Raw genomic sequence first — 16,879 nt, 5'->3', positions numbered from 1 at the left:
CAATTGCTAAAAACCTTTAGTAAAATGATTTACAAACACAGATATTGCACCAAGGGATGCAAAGGTAACACAGTATGAAATGATTGGTATAGCTTTTCGATACAACATGTCCCCATACATCTTGTCTCAATACGCCACACATTTTAAGATGCCTTGGGCATCTATTTTTGCTGAAAATGTGTCTTATTCGCATTGTTATGTGAATACTATGTACTGCAGCTTCTGCTGATAAAAAATACTATGCAGCATGCCTATATTCTGGGTGTGTCTGCTGCTGTATTTGCTTAAGAAATGGAATGTTACAGTATTTTCCAGTAAAACACTGTAGCGTATCATTTTGTGTGCAGATACAGCCGCTGCTGGACACAGAATAAAGGCATGCCGCATCACTAATCACTAACATCTCCACCTTTTAATTTCTCCCTAGAGTCCTGCTACCTCTATTTGATTATACTGTAATGGGGGCTGTGCAGGAATGGTATATTACTATATGGTTCTTAACTATATAAATATAGGAAAACAGGGAAGAGGTGTTCTATTCCTGTTCTCACTGGCACCATCCCCTCTGCTCTCCACGGTGGCTCCCTCTTCTGGTTGCCAGCCCGTTTCTCTGGTCATCTTTGAGCTGATGTCACCAAAAATGATCAATTCATGCACAAAACATGTCTTATGTCTTAAATCCCCTCATTGGAACAGATCTTTACCACAAAAACTATCTTAAATATGGAGATACAAACAAAGCAAAAAAGTTTTTTGTGTGCCAGTTTTCACTTTGCTTATTAAACATTTGAGTGCCAAGTGAATTTGTCAAAATAGGTGTGAAATTTGCCAAGTAAGCCTTTTTATTCATCATATGACCTATAGGGAGATATTTACTAAGATGTGAAATACACTTCACAAGTCATGTTGCTATGGGCAACCAATCAGATCCTGTCTACTATCTTCTAGAGGGTGAAAAATAAATAAGAAGTAGCTTCTGATTGGTTGCCCATAGCAACATGACCTGTGAAGTGTATTTCACATCTTATTTATTTTCCCCCATAATGTTTACCTTTATATAAGAAATATATTTTTGTTTTACACAACATTGTTTATTGGAATTTATATAACATGAGCAACGCTGGCATTTTTAGCAGTACTTAGTACACGCTTCGGGCTTGGTGGCTCCCTGCGATGGCCACACTATATAAAATCAACTCCATGCCGACATGGATAGTGGGGGTATGAGCGTACTAACTATAGTGGGCGCCCAACTAACATATAAGTACCTTTTTAGCAGATATTTAGCAAATCTCTCACAGAGTTGTTGACACTCAGAGAGTTAACTAGACCCCTACTGTTATAACATACAAAATTTAATTGGCAAAATGTTTCTTTGGCTGGACGCTGGGAGTAATATTCTGTAAAGACAAAGTTCACATTTGGAAATTTGCATGAGAAAAACAAAATGGCTGTACAGTACGTTATTTTTAAAGGAATTTTTTATTTGATGTATTTTTTTCCATTCAAAGGAGAAATTTTTATCATGCTAATCTATAACTTTTCAATTACCACTGAAACTAAGCATGACATTTATTTTTTAAAAGTGTATTAAATAGATGATAATGTGTACTGGCACATAAACATAATCAGAAATACTATCTATTCTAGTTGGTTAGAAAAAAAAACTTTTTACTTACAATTTAAAAGCCTACAATATTTATTTAATGCTAAGGAGTATATTTATCAGAGCTCTGAGAGAGATACAACTTAGAGATATAAAGTACTAGCTAATCAGCTTCTACCTTACATATTACAAACTGAAAAATGACAGAAGTTGATTGATTGGTACTTTATCACTCATAAATGTATCTCTCTCAGTCTATGTGAACAATATCTCATGACAATACCCACTTCAGCATGAGTGACGGGTATGTGTGAAAGGGTTAAGAAAAAGCCATTTGATCTACTGTAAAAAAAAACTAACAAAGTCTAAAATTGACTAATGCTTTGTACACACGGTGAGATTTGACATTAGATTTTTGGCTAGATAGTCCAAATCTTATGCAGATCGCACAGGTTTTTTACCTTGCGATCCCGATGCGCGCTCCATCGACAGCACAAATCGAAACCCATATAGACAGGGCAGCAATGTCTATATAGTGCAAATCGAATGTAGATAGCATGAATTGTATGTAAATAGTACAGTTAGCAAAGATTGCATATCAAGTGAATCTTAAGTTGAATAGCAAGGAAATCTCAGAACGTGTACACACCATAAAACTGCAACCCCCAATGACATTTCACACTAACTATTTACAACCCAGTTCTGCCCCTACTAAGATTTATTTCCAGAGCTGACAACCTGAGAAAATTGTCTCAACACAATAAAATGTAAGCAGTTACTGTAAATCCAAATATTGTGTTTTAATAGTAGTATTATAACAACCAAGTGTATCTGACTCATTAATTTGTTAAGAACATACTGTAGATACTGCATGTTAATTAAAAGGAAAACCACAATACTGACTGACTAAAAATGGATTGACATATGAAGTCAGTGGTTTTTCTACAGGGGTGCATGGCAGCCACACAACAAGGAGTGATACCGAAATGCTAAATCCTGCTCAGTGACCAGAGCTGGGTGCTGCACTGTAACATTACATGCAGCACTCAGCACCTGAACATTTCTCAGGAGTTTTATTATCTTTTAAAAACACCCTTTATTTGTTAACTTCTTAACTCATCCGTATAACTTTCTAATTATTTACGGATGATATTTGATATAACTCAGGGTTGCCGACCCTCCCGGAATTACCGGGAGTATCCCGAAAATCGGGTCCCCCTCCTGACCCCCCGGAAGGGTGGGCAACCCTCCTGGAGTCAGGGGGACCCCCACTGAGCCCCCCGATCGCGGCATTTAAATGCCGCAATCCGCGGGTCTCACACTTGTGTCCTTTTAGCCCCTCCCCCTCCATGATTTAGACTATTTCCGTAATGGGGGCGGTGCTTAATGACGTCACATTCAAGCCCCGCCCCCGAACGGGTAATGAAGGTCTCCTCTCCGGGCTTCTCCTGGAGAGGAGAATTTGAAAGTCGGCAACCCTGATATAACTTAGTAACATTGATCTCACATACATACAAATATTGCTTATAAAAGGCATTGCTTGGATGTTTGTGATTTTCATATATGCTGTACAGATGGAGCCGGCCTCCCTCTTGCTGGCAAATTGCCAGATTGTCTCCGCTGGCGATCCGCTCCATCTGACTGAGACGCGCGTCTCAGTTTCCGGGTGGCGGGGTGAAGGGAACCCTGTCCGTCTCCGCTTCAGGGAGACGGACAGGGTTAACTTGGTTAGGCGGCCGAGTGGGGAGGCGGTGGGGACCCCGGGTACCCAGGGGAAGCGCCGTCGGAAGGAGACACGCACGCATCTCGTGCGCATGCGTCCCCTTTCGCAGATCAGATGGTGGCTGGCGGGGGATGGCGGATGGCGAATCTTCCGCCATCCCCTGCAAGAGCGAGGCCGGCTCCATCTGTATTTGCTATTGTGCCAGTCTTTGTCATGCACAGTGACAGCCGGATATTTTTCAATGAATAAAGAGTTCATCATCAATTGTATTACTTGGTTAGTTGTATACAGAACACAATTGTAATATACACACATTGGTGGAAATATCATGTTGATATATACAATAATGCTCATATTAACTATTATATAGTTTATACCTTATGAATTCCATATTTTGTAATATCCAGTCCCAGTAATATAGAAAAATATACTGACTTACCTGCCAAAATATACTATCTATTGTATTTCCAAGAAATCCATCCCGACCTTCTGTGGATACAAGTTTTGGACCAAGAATTGTCATAAATTCATCGAAGTCTACCTGGCCATCACCTACAACAAATAATGCATATTATCCACATGTGTACAATATCATGTGACTGAATCCATACACCTTCAAATTAACAGAAACTTACTTTTGTAAGTTTTGTTGCCAATTCTTTTATCTTTTTATAAACTTCTTATGCTTATCAATCACTCGAACTCTATCCTAGTGTTCTGTAGGGCTTTGTTAAGAATCCCTTTTGGTGTAACATTTATTACCCTACAGAAAATAACAGTGTGAATATTTTTGAAAAGGATTCCTTTGGAATGGGTCTTTAATAGCTATACACTTCCCTTGTGCTTGTGCTACTGTTTTTAGTTTTATAAAAATTCAATTTTTATTCCATTTTTATTAAATTTAAGGTTGATAGAGATTGTTTATTATAACGTTTATAATCAGTGTTGGACTTTGGTAAGGACACACTGAGGGAATGTAGTGGTTGGACCCATACTTAAGGGGTGTGGCAAGGCACCACAAAGGCTTATAAATCCAATACAGATGAAATAGTACTACACTGCCCTGTATGAGACCTTCTTTAAATGTATATAGTAAAACCTAAATTTTCATATATATATCTATAGATAGATGGACAAAAAAGCAGGCACTCCAGGGACTTGGTGTAAAAAGTATATTGAAAAATCAGCAATAAAACACAGCCAACGTTTCGGGGCAACAACGCCCCTTTGTCAAGGCAATATTAATGGTGAAACACATGTGTTTCACCATTAATATTGCCTTGACAAAGGGGCGTTGTTGCCCCGAAACGTTGGCTGTGTTTTATTGCTGATTTTTCAATATACTTTTTACACCAAGTCCCTGGAGTGCCTGCTTTTTTGTCCATCTATTTACTGCTTAGCCGAGCACCAGGGCGGCTGACCCAGGAGAGGAGAGTGCCAGTCAGTCGACCCACTATATCTATAGATATATATATATATCAGGACTGATGACAATTTTTCCATAAAAATTGAAACGTTGATCACATCTCTTGTAAGAGTGACTTTATTTCGCCGTGAGTGCCGCACCATCTCCACCTACATACCCTATCCTGTGAGGGCACCGGCTACAGTTATCTACCTTCACTGGGAGTGCCGATTCCTGGACGTCTATATATATATATATATTATTGCACAATCACGACTATTAAATGAACTGATTATCCCTTTCTTAGGTTATCACACGATTCTGTACCTGTCCTATTAAATGTATAGATTTTAGTAAATATACACCTATGATGACAGTGCTTATGACTTTCTTAAGCTAAGCGTTGTATTACACTGTCACGTATTAATAAAGTTTTTTGTTATTCACACAGTGTCCCCCCGGCTGCCGGTTTGCGTTCCACCGCCGGAGTAGCGTCACTTCCGGGCTACAACCCGGAAGCCAGAGCAATGACCGGAACGGAGGACCGCCGACGGAGGGGGAACACCCACACGCTGGTATGTATTTAATGCAATGTTTTTATTGTATGTGTTAATGTCCTGATGACGAGTTATACTCGAAACGCGTTGACATAACGCCCTAATAAACACTATTTTGCTACGCAAGAAGCCCCGGAGTGACACCCTTCCTTGCTTTACTATATATATATATATATATATTACAATATGGCCTTCATCTTGCGCTAAATTATTTTTGTAAGCTGCTACTCCGATAAGGCTCTCCTGTTAGTGAGAGTCTGACACCAGACATTTACTCAGGTGCATTTTGGAAAACTCCAGACAGGCTGCCATGTGTTTGTGGCTTCCGTTTGGCCACTCTACCATATAGGGCTGATTGGTGGATTGTTTCAGAGATGGTTGTCCTTCTGGAAGGTTCTCCACTCTCCACAAAGGAATGCTGTAGCTCTGACAGAGTCACCTACCTGACTAGGGCCCTTTTCCCTTGATCGCTCAGTTTACAGTTTAGACAGCCAGCCAGCTCTTTCAAAAGTCCTGGTGGTTCTGAACTTCTGAGTTTACCACAGTTGGACTACAATTAAGCTGTAGGAACATCTGAAGGATGATCAGTGGAAACAGGATGCATCTGAGCTCAATTTTGAGCTTCATGGCAAGGACTGTGAATACTTATTTACTTGTGATTTCTTAGTTTTTTATTTTTAATAAATTTGCAAAATATTTCAAAAACTTTTCACATTGTCATTACCAGGTAGAGTTTTGAGGGAAACAATTAAATTTATATGATTTTAGAATAAGGCTGTAACAAAATGTGGAAAAAGTTAAGTACTGTGAATACTTACTGGATGCACTGTCCCAAGTAACTGTAAGTTATTATCAGGAAGAGTGTTCATTACTTTTTAGGGTTGTACAACTACATTCTAAAACTGCATATGCTGTATTTTAAATGTTCTTTTCACGCAAGAAAACATTAGATCTGCTAACCGAACTGTATTTTCTATATAACAATATAGTAACAATGTATAGCAGTCTGGAACCTAACATTACAGGAGGTTGTGGTCCCTCAGTCATTGGGTCCACAAGGAATTTCCAATGTACCCTTTTGGCTAGTCTGCTCCTGCCTAAAATGACCATTATATTATTTCTGCCAGATCTGTTGACATGTTTAGTAGGTAGGATATGATTGAAGTCAATCTTTAGCTCATGATAATTTGGTAAGGTTTAGAGTCCTGTAATTTGAGTCCACGGAATTGGTGCATATAGATAATAATTGCACAATGTTTTCTGGCAGAGGGGACCTGTGGACACTGGACAATACACCAGGACTGGGAGATTTACAGGAAGCATCCAGGGACGCCTGTGGTTTTACCATCTTATGCGCTGTATGTCTGCTATTTATAGTGGACCATTCCATCCGGTGAGAGTCCATTGTTTACACCCATTTTTATATATTGTTTTTTAACTCATTACAAACGAATTTCACCATTTTGGAAGTATATCTCTCTGGTTTTTCTATATGGAACGACTTGGAGACGATTGAAGCATCCATTGGAGTTACATCACTCCCTCAGACCCAAAGTGTGAATAGTCCACCATTAAATTAGTGGACCACAGCACGGGGTACGGTTTTCACCATATACATTTCTTGTGTGATAGAAACTGCATTTGAAGATATCACACTATATGTGGTTTCTCTCTCCTTTCCATGTCATATGAATAAAACGACAGAGACATCTAGGACGGAGTGGAATTGGGACACAGAAACACAGGGAGCGCTTGAAAACACTGTCGGTATTTTTTCTGTACTTGTATATCCCCAGTGTATTAGGTGATACACTTACCGGACAGTATTTGAGCCTGCCCCCAAGTGCAGTGATTTATCTCAAAAATTTCTTTGACATAATAATTGCACAATGTCTGCAGTAGGTCATCACTTGCACCTATTTAGATCTCAACTTTTACTTTCTACACAAGAATACAAAGTGTATTCAGCTATATCAAACTGCTCTTCTGGGTGAGTTCTAGAGCTATTTATAGGCTAATTTACAATTTTCAGCACTGTAATTATAAGTAATAAAAAATTGTGTTCAGTGCTTACAACAGTTCTGACAGGAAAAAGTACAGCTTCAAGTAATTAGGGCATCTGTTCCTACCAACCTTAAACAAGAAAAGACACACACTTTAATAATATCTAATTAGCAAAGCACCACTTAAATAATTAATTTTCAACTTTTAAATAATTAGCCAAAAGTATTCCTGGATGTAAAAAAAAATATATATAAAAAATCACAGCGTCAAAGAATGTTGTCAATTATTCAAGAATATAATTAACAAAGGGCATGTCAGAGCATGCTGTATTAAACTAATAAATATCATTTGCTGCTCCAGAACAATAATTATAATCAGGGCCGGTGCTAGGGTTTTTGGCGCCCTCCTGCAAACTTTAAATTTGAGCCCCCTCATACTTTACAAAGGGCCACCAAAATAGAGCACACCAAAAAAAAAGATGTGTGGTCTCACAAGGAAGGGGCATGGCCACAAAATAGTACTCCCAATTCAAATTATGACACAGAATAGCACAATCTTATTCTCATCACACAGCACCAGAGCTGTAACTGTGCCAGAAATGGAATTGTGACCCCACCACCACTACAGAGAAAAAAGGGAGAGTGCGCGCCAAAAGCTTGTGCAAAAAAAATGTGTAGGGGCATGGCCACATAACAGTACCAATAACACCGTTATTATACACATTATGCCACATGCCGTAATGCCGATTCCACATTATGCTTCACAGTAATGCCAATTACAAATTATGGCACACATCGTGATGCACCTTACACATTATGTTATGCGCAATGCAGAGTCAAAGGAAGAGTACCAACAATCGTGCACAATTAAAACAAAGTGCAGCTAGTGTGATTGCACCAAAAGGTATAACATCCAGAAAATACCCAAATGGAGATACAATAGATACAAAAGATACAAAAATGGCCAAAAAATACCCAGAAAACACCTCTTTTTGTAGCTATGCGCAATGCGCCAAGTACTCCTGCTTATATACATAATGTCACCCATAGTGCCCCTTAAACAATGGCCCAGTAGTGCCCATCGCAGTATGCCCCCAGTACTGCTGTGTAATCCAGTCCAGTCTAGCGCTGAGCCCAGCTGAGCCTGCATAGGCGTGGAATTGATTTTCAAATATGGTACCAGCTAATGAGCCAATCGGAGCTCTCAGTCCAACAGCCAATCAATAACTGTAGCTGCCGGACCACAAGCTCCGATAGCAGTGGCAACTGGCAAATGGTGGGGAGTGGTGCTTCCAGATGGTATACCCACAGTGCAAGTGGGCAAGGCACCACTGGCACACACCTATTTATGGCCGTGCACAGCACCTAGTGCCCCTTATTCACATTCAACTTCACAGTAGTGCCCCTTACACAAAATGTCCACAGTAGTAGCACTGCTTAAACATATAATGTCCACAGTATTAGTGCTGCTTAAACATATAGGGCCAGATTCGACAAGCTTCAAAAGTGATAAAATAGAGAGTGATAAACAGCCAGCCAATCAGCTCCTGCCTAACATTTTCAAACACAGTCTGTGACATGGCAGGTTGGAGCTGATTGGCTGGTTGTTTATCACTCTCCATTATATCACTTTTAAAGCTTAGAGAATCTGGCCCATAATGCCCACAGTAGTAGAACCCTTACACATTAATGATGCCCACAGTAGTAGAACCCTTACACATACATGATGCCCACAGTAGTAGAACCCTTACACATACATAATGTCCACAGTAGTGACGCCGCTTACACATAATGTCCACTGTTGGCCACAGTAGTAGCATTGCTTATGCATAATGCCCAATGTATCCCACATTAGTAACATTGCTCATATATAATGCCCACTGTTGCCCTCATTAGCAGCGCTGATTATACATAACGCCCACAACAGTTGCTGACAGCAGTAGCACTGCCGGGGGCAGAGAAGTCAGTTGATGCAGTGCTCTGTGTATCTGGGAGGAAGCTGATACTGCTACTTGTCAGTGTTCTGGAAGGTACCAGGGGTGCCACTTTCTGTAGAGCACAAGGAAGTTTATTATTTTTTTTTTCTAAGAGGAGTGCAGGAACACATAATATAATAGAACATCCAGAACTGCTGAACTGGCTGACCGGATATAGAATAGCAATAAAACAAACAGCGGCACTCCGAGCAAATTAATCAGAAAGTGTATTGTGGTCACCAAATCAGCATATCCAACATTTCGGGACTCAAACGTCCCTTTACTATTCATGTTCTGGTGTGAAGAAGAAGAAGAAGAAGCAGAAGAAGAAAAAGAGGAAGAAGAAGAAAAAGAGGGAAAAAAAAGTACAATTCTGGTAATGTTTCCAATAACAGACTTAAGCCCCATGACTGTATGGTTGATTAGGCTAATTTACAAAATAATTACATTGTAATTATGACAGAGCTTTCTTTTGCTATAAGAAAAAAAATAATTGTATTATTTAAATATATGCACTTGTTCAAAAACAAACTAATGCCATTAACTATAATTGTGCTTAAATAGTATTGACAAATACTGTAAAAACACCTTTGCCTTAAAACAAACTGCACAAACTCATTTCATGACAACACAACAGTAAATTACCAAAACAACCGTAAAAAGGGAAACTTTTTCCTCATCTAAATTTCTTAAAACTAAGGAATCAATGAATCAAGCAGTTTAAGGAGTGAAGAAGTAGGGCAGTGAAAAGTACTTGGTACATGCTACCTCAAATCTAATTGATTGGTAAAAGCAGCTGCACTACATGGTTGCCCCTGCATCTGACACAGGTTGGTAGGTTCAACTTCTCTACTAGTTGGTTGATTCTTAATGCTTTACACTGCTTGAAAAAGCTCCCTCTTAATCTGAAATAGACAACTATCTTAATTAAATTATGCATGCATAGAATTACTTCCTGCAGATATATACCAGACTACATAAAACATAAGGTTTCTTATACACAAGCATATATATTAGCCTAAGATTTGTAAAGGCATGGATGTTTCTAGACAATTTGGCTCTCAGTGCGAACGCACAAAAAGACGTGCCCCCAAAAGGAGTTGTGGCCACACTGCAAGGGGGCTTAGTCTTTCTGCAATGGGCATAGCCTTGCAGGAAAGACTATCTTAAACCAACACAACACATTGGGGGAAATTTTCTAAAGGAAATTTGTAAAAAATAGGTGTATTTGTATCCAGAAATACACTTATTTTTGACATTGACTATCCCGAAAATATGGCAATTTGTATTGATATGCTATCATACAAATACACTGGATACAAATACACCTATTTTTTACAAATTTCCTTTAGTAAATTTCCCCCATTAATGCAAACAGCACAACATTATATGGCATCCCTGACATAGTAATGCTGCTTACAATTGTCACACTAACTGCACATTGTCAGGGGCTGTTTCATCATGCTGGTGGTGCTCTTCCCACTGCTGCCATCCAGACATTGTTGTTCATGTCTGTCTCCTCCTAGACTCTGTCTAGTATATTACCCTCCAAAAACGACCACTGCCTCCTCTGGGATGCTTCAGAAGTTTCACTTATGATGAGGTAGCCATTATTATTATTTTTTTTTTTTTGGGGGGGGGGTGCATTTTCAACGGTAATCCATGCGGACGGCCAGACCAAATAGAATACTGTCTGACAGAGACAGTGGTTGTATTGAATTGTATGGCTCGTCTGGCCCAAGAAACGACCTTCTGGAGAGGGCATGTTAAGGTTAACCCCATAAAACAAGTTGTATTTTGCTTCTCTAAAAAGGTATGTAACTACTCTTGGGATACTCTTAATGCCACAAGTTGCTAATATGTATTTAAAGAGGTTGGTGCCAGCAAATTATCTAGAATTCAAGCTACATAACATTTCCTCAGTCCTCTAGAAACATGTTTACCTGAAGTGTGCAAATATAATGTTCTGATGTTTATGTAACCATAAGATGACCTTTTTGTTACAATGTTTAATAAATTGGGTACTTGTGTATTTTGGCGGCGCCCATCGTATCGTATACCATAACGCATGCGATGGTATGCGATGCGACGCGATTTCGTTGGTTAGTGTACGATGGCATCCAATTTTCAAATTGTATGCCATTGTACATGGCATACAATGCCATACGATGCGATGCGATGCGATTAAACATTGTATAAGCACCCTAATGGGTGCTTATACAATGTTAAGCAGCCTAATGGGTGCTTAAATGCACCCCCACGCCACCCCCCCACTATAAACGTGAACTCGAAGCGTGGCAAGCGCAGCGAGCCCGCGAGGGGTGGCGGTATGCGTCCTACGACCTTTTCATACCCCCACTATCCACGTCGGCGTGGAGTTGAGAATAGATTAGTGTGGCGAGCGCAGCGAGCCACCGAACCCGAAGCGGGGCGTGCGCAGCGTGCCCCGCGAGGGGACGCGGATACCTGTGAAGCGCGCGAAGGGACGCGGATACCGGTGAAGCCCACGAAGGGACGCTTCGGGCTCGGTGGTTCGCTGCGCTCGTCACACTAATCTATTCTCAACTCCACGCCGACGTGGATAGTAGGTTAAAAAATGCATGTGATCCCAATGCAATTTTGACTATACTGTATAGTCATAATTGTATGCTGAATTGTACCAAGTGTACAAACCATTAGACTTTACTATGTTTAGCAGATGATGGCGAACTGCATGCAGAAATATACTGGTGGAAACTGCTCACACAAGTACAGGCAAGTTCACAGGTATGTATGAGCAGGGTACTGTAAGTCTACAGACAAGTATTTATGCTGAGACAAAATAGAACAGTTGAGTAATTGGGGAATACTGAACACCAATCTGAATAGCAAGAACAAAACAAGAGCATTAGTGCTTGGAAACATACACACTGCTTGTAATAAAGTAACAAGTAATTGCACTTACAGTGCACAGTGTAATGTGCACAATACAGGCAGCATTGAGGAACTGATCATAAAACACACTGCTCAGTTGGTGAATCTAGGCAGGGTGATGAGCAGTGGTATATACAGTCTAAAGGAGTAAGTAGTCAGAGCTGATGACAAGAAGAAATAAATTGCAAGATTACAAGTTGAACTGACAAAGCTCAGGTGCCAGAGAATGATTTATTTAGAGCCCCCTGCACCTGAGTTGGACAATGAATTCATGCAATGCAAGTAGTATGGTTTTTGTGAGTGGCTGCAATAGTGTTAGCTGACCTCAGTAAAGATAACAGCAGCATAATACTAAAGTAGAACAAACAGGAAGATCCTAAAATGTATGGCCAGCAGGGACAGGCCAGCTAGCGAAACAGCAGTTGAGGTTAGAGTTAGACAATCCACAGTGGCTTCACAAAACAATATCTCAAACAGTAAAGCGCACAAATAAAAGATTATGCAGCCGGAGTGCTGTAGACAGTGAGGTTGTCAACCACCACCAGAGTAAACATCCAGAATCCACAGTGGGACAAAATTATGACACGACAATAACATTATACTGTTATGAACCATTCACCTGGTCAAATGTTTGTCAATCTCGTCATCCCAATCTGGGGCAATGTATCCCAAATGCACAAAAAGTTAAAGCAGTACAGGGGTTCACCAGTGTCTCCTCAAGGGTATATGGACTTTGCTGTTATGGCACAAGGATGGCCCCTTGGGTAAGTACCAGTTTTGACAGGAGACATGGGTGAAAAATCTGTATTCTGTTAATTAAACAAGGTTGATGCAAGTCCCATGGTCATACCAGGCAGACATCTACATTAGTAAAAGTTCATTCCAAGGTCATGTATTGGCAAAGACAGCATACATTATTAAAAGGGCCAAAACAGGGCAGGTAGCCGGCAGAGAGTAAAGATAATGCTCTAGAACAGGCATTCCCAACCACGGTCCTCAAGGCACACCAACAGTGCAGGTTTTAGTGATATCCAGGCTTCAGCACAGGTGACTTAATTAGTTCCTGAGTGATTCTGATTAAACCATCTGTGCTGAAGCCTGGATATCACAAAAACCTGCACTGTTGGTGTGCCTTGAGGACCGTGGTTGGGAATGCCTGCTCTAGAAAGTGCCGACTATACTTTCCTCCAGACTCCTCTAAGCCATAACACACTTCTCTTGATTCAGGCTGCACATTCTCAAATAAAAAACCTTCAGGTGTAGTACATAAACACAAAGGTGATGGATAATGAATGAGAAAACTGCATGAAACTCCATGAACATGCAAACTCCACTTAGAGAAGAGTTTTGGCCATGCTGTTAAGAAGATGTAACACACAGTGTCATGTTCCTAGGTACAGCAATTCCGCAGATGCGAGTCCCTTCCACGTGACACCGTTACTAGATACCAGAGCGAAGGTGTATCTCAACACAATTTTGCCACTAGCCACAGAATTATGATAATTGAAGGTACACTTCGGCCTTTACTTTCCTACACAATTATTAATTATTAAGGTAGCGCTCTTTCAGAGACAGAGCATCTAGCGATCTGACCCATTCCATGACAATAAACCCTTTGCTCTGGTAGAGCAGGGTAGTTATACCTTCCAAAATACTCTCCCCCCTTTCTGTTACAAACTATCCCAGTGTTGGACAATGGGCTCACCCATAACTCCTCTCAATCCCAAGTAGTCTAAAACTGAGGGAGGAGGAGGAGGGGGGGGGGGGGTCAGCTTTCAGAACTTCAGTCCCTTTGAAGCTGAGCAATATGGGCTGATCAATAATCCATATAACTATCAGGCAAAATCTGGTCTGTTTAAGAATCTATGTGCCCTCAACCCACACAATGGCCAGGGCAGCGTGCACATCTCCAGATCTGAGCTCTGTTTACCTCCAGATCCCAGCTCTGATATGGGCCTTATTGACCCTCTTTGAAGCTCAGTGTCTGCAAGGAGATATTAGCCCAGCTGTTCGCTGTAGAGGCACTGGTATCATGACCTTTGCACACACAATTTCTTCATAACCACACCAGGCAAATGCAGGTCACTTATCAATAATATTATTATTTACAGTTATGCTGGCGGCAGAATGCCATCCAATCATGACACATAGCACCCGAAGTACTTGGTTCACCCTCTCAGTCAGCCTACTAGTCTGGGTAGTATATGCATACAATAACTCAAGTTTATACCCAAAATTACAGTACACTGAATTTTTTTTTTTTCAAACGTGAATCCACCATCAAAAACTAAATAAATATCTGTCTTTGCCAGAAAAGAGAATAAAGAAAGTTCAACACAAAGTTTCTAGTGAACAAATGCAGCCACTCAGATCTTGGACAGACTTTTAAGTTAACCTTTATTTGTGAGCTACCTTCCTCAAAAGGCTTCACCACTATTCTGCCATTTATTGACTGCTTTTCTAAAATATCCCATATAATGCCATTGACCAAATTGACCACAAATCATAGACAGCCTTGTTTTCAAGAACACTTAGGCCCTTATTCTGATCGGTGCGGATATATCCGTGTGCGTTCGGCCCGCCGATGTTTTGTGTCTGCGCATGTGCAGAGGCGTCTCTGCGCATGTGCGAGCGGGGCGTACGGCCAAATCCCGCATGATATGTGAACACTCCGAACAGGGGGTGGAGAGGGGAGTGAAGGGCTATTTGGGCTCATTACCATATGCATACGCCCCGCGTTTCATGGGAGTTCCCATGAAAACGCTGGGCGTACATATGGTAATGCGGCCGTGACGCACGTGTAGGGGGCGGACATATGACATCGCCGGATGTCAGCTGCCCGCCCAGATCCTTGCTTTTGCACGGAAAAATGTCCGTGTGGTCTGAGGTTGCGGGTGCTGGTGGAGCACTCGGTCCTGCATTCGATGGTCTGAGACCATCGAATGATGGGGGAGGTTCCCTTAGATGGAGGAGGCGTATTCCGTGAAAAATACACGTGCGGTCCGTTCGGCCAGCTTCTTACCGCATACGGACGGAGTTGGCGATCCGTATGGAAGGCGGGGTTTCGCACGCACGGTCCTGGACGCATACTCGGCTCCGGCCGCACCGATCAGAATAAGGGCCAATATGACTTTCTGAATTTCCAGAAAAATATTGTTTCTGATAGAGGTCCTCAGTTCACATCCAGCCTTTTGGGAGGCTCTACAAATCACATTTGGATATCATTTACAAACAAACGGACACAACAAAGTGAGTAACTTAATATTTAGAAGAGTTTTTGTACATTTTTGGTAAAGAGCAACAACATAATTGGAAGTTATTCAGACATGATTTAGCAGTGCATGCGATTATCGGTATACTGCGCATGCATACGGAATATAGAGCAAGGGATTCAAGTGTTTGCAGGACTGGTAACTATGAAAAATCACCCACTGCCTCTAATAGAATCTATTTAAAAGCCTCTATATGCTCTAATTGATTGACTGAAACATACGGCAATCCCAGCTAATTCAAGCTTTTATTATATGTTATATGTTGTTTGTCCTGTCTGTATGTTATATTGTGCACAATTATTGATGAATTATTATTGTATGGAAGTTGCTTCCATTTAATGTGTTATTTTAAATAAAATGATTTATACTTTGTATTAAACTTGCAAGGACATTCAAATTACTGAGCAGGATTGCGCTTCTTAAAGTGCCAGACACCTTTGGTCTCTGACACTTATCCTCCATTTGGAATATAGAGCACATGCACAAGGCCATCCTGCGATAAAATCCAGCTAATATTTGGAGTGCTAGCTGTACAAGTTGATCACCAGCGATTTATCACATGTAAAAAAAACGGGGAACTGCAGGGAGGAGGAGCAGTGGGGCAGGCAGCGGCAGTGCCGGTCAGAGCAGGCGGGAGGCAGCAACTGTTCCTGTGTGAGGAGCAGTGGTGGCGGGCAGCGGCGGCTCTCAAATGAGTGGCCCGCGGGTGCAGTGGGGGGTATCGGTGAGGAAGCAGTCCAGCCGCGATCAGAACAGTGGGGCGGGTGGCGGTGATCATCAGTGTGCAGCGCCGCAGCAGGCTGGCAGCAGCGGCTATTAGAATTTTAAAATGTGTGAAATGACTGTCCAGCTTTTGTTTGGCTGAGATAGGGCACTGTCACCCAATCAGCGGACTCACTCCCGGCGGCCAGAAGCTGAACAGTCAGCCCTCAGCAGCGATGCACAATGATGATCACCGCCTCCCGCCCCACTGCTATGATCATCGCCGCGACTGGACTGCTTCCTCACTGGCACACCCCCCCCCCCCCCGCTGCACCCACCAGCCACTCATTTGAGAGCCGCCGCTGCCTGCCCGTGGCATGAGGTCGGACGTAATTGTACATGCTGCACGTCGGACCTCCTGTCCGATGTGCATGGGATCGCGCATTGGATTGGATCAAATGTCACACAAATGCAATTTTGGGCCAATTTCAAGCAATTTATTGGCCCATCGCATGGAATCTGCCCAAAATCGCATAGTGTTTGAGGGCCTTCACAGAAGAGTGAAAAAATCCTAGGAACTTCTTGAACATGTTTATTTAACACCTAATGAAACCTGAAGTTCCTAGGAAGAGGGGGCATTGTGCCAGGATCAGCAGTCTGCTCTTTGTAAGCACTCTGCTGTTTCCAGCTAATACGCTGTCGTTTTTCAGCTACTGTATGTT

General features: G+C 41.6%; 1 protein-coding gene across 3 annotated transcripts in view; it reads right to left on the bottom strand.

The window, feature by feature from the left end:
- Positions 1-16,879, bottom strand: part of CALN1 (calneuron 1) — a 270,116-nt gene that overhangs the window by 140,294 nt on the left and 112,943 nt on the right. For all 3 annotated transcript variants that reach the window (XM_083174080.1, XM_083174081.1, XM_083174078.1), the window contains one exon: positions 3,769-3,881. In XM_083174080.1, coding sequence (XP_083030206.1) covers positions 3,769-3,881 — 113 coding nt within the window. The remainder of the gene's footprint in view (positions 1-3,768; positions 3,882-16,879) is intronic.

Source organism: Crinia signifera, chromosome 2 (genome assembly GCF_055691185.1).
Source record: "Crinia signifera chromosome 2, ASM5569118v1, whole genome shotgun sequence".
NCBI lineage: Eukaryota > Metazoa > Chordata > Amphibia > Anura > Myobatrachidae > Crinia > Crinia signifera.
Note: the sequence above shows the minus strand (reverse complement) of the source record. Positions and strands in the feature narration are given on the sequence as shown.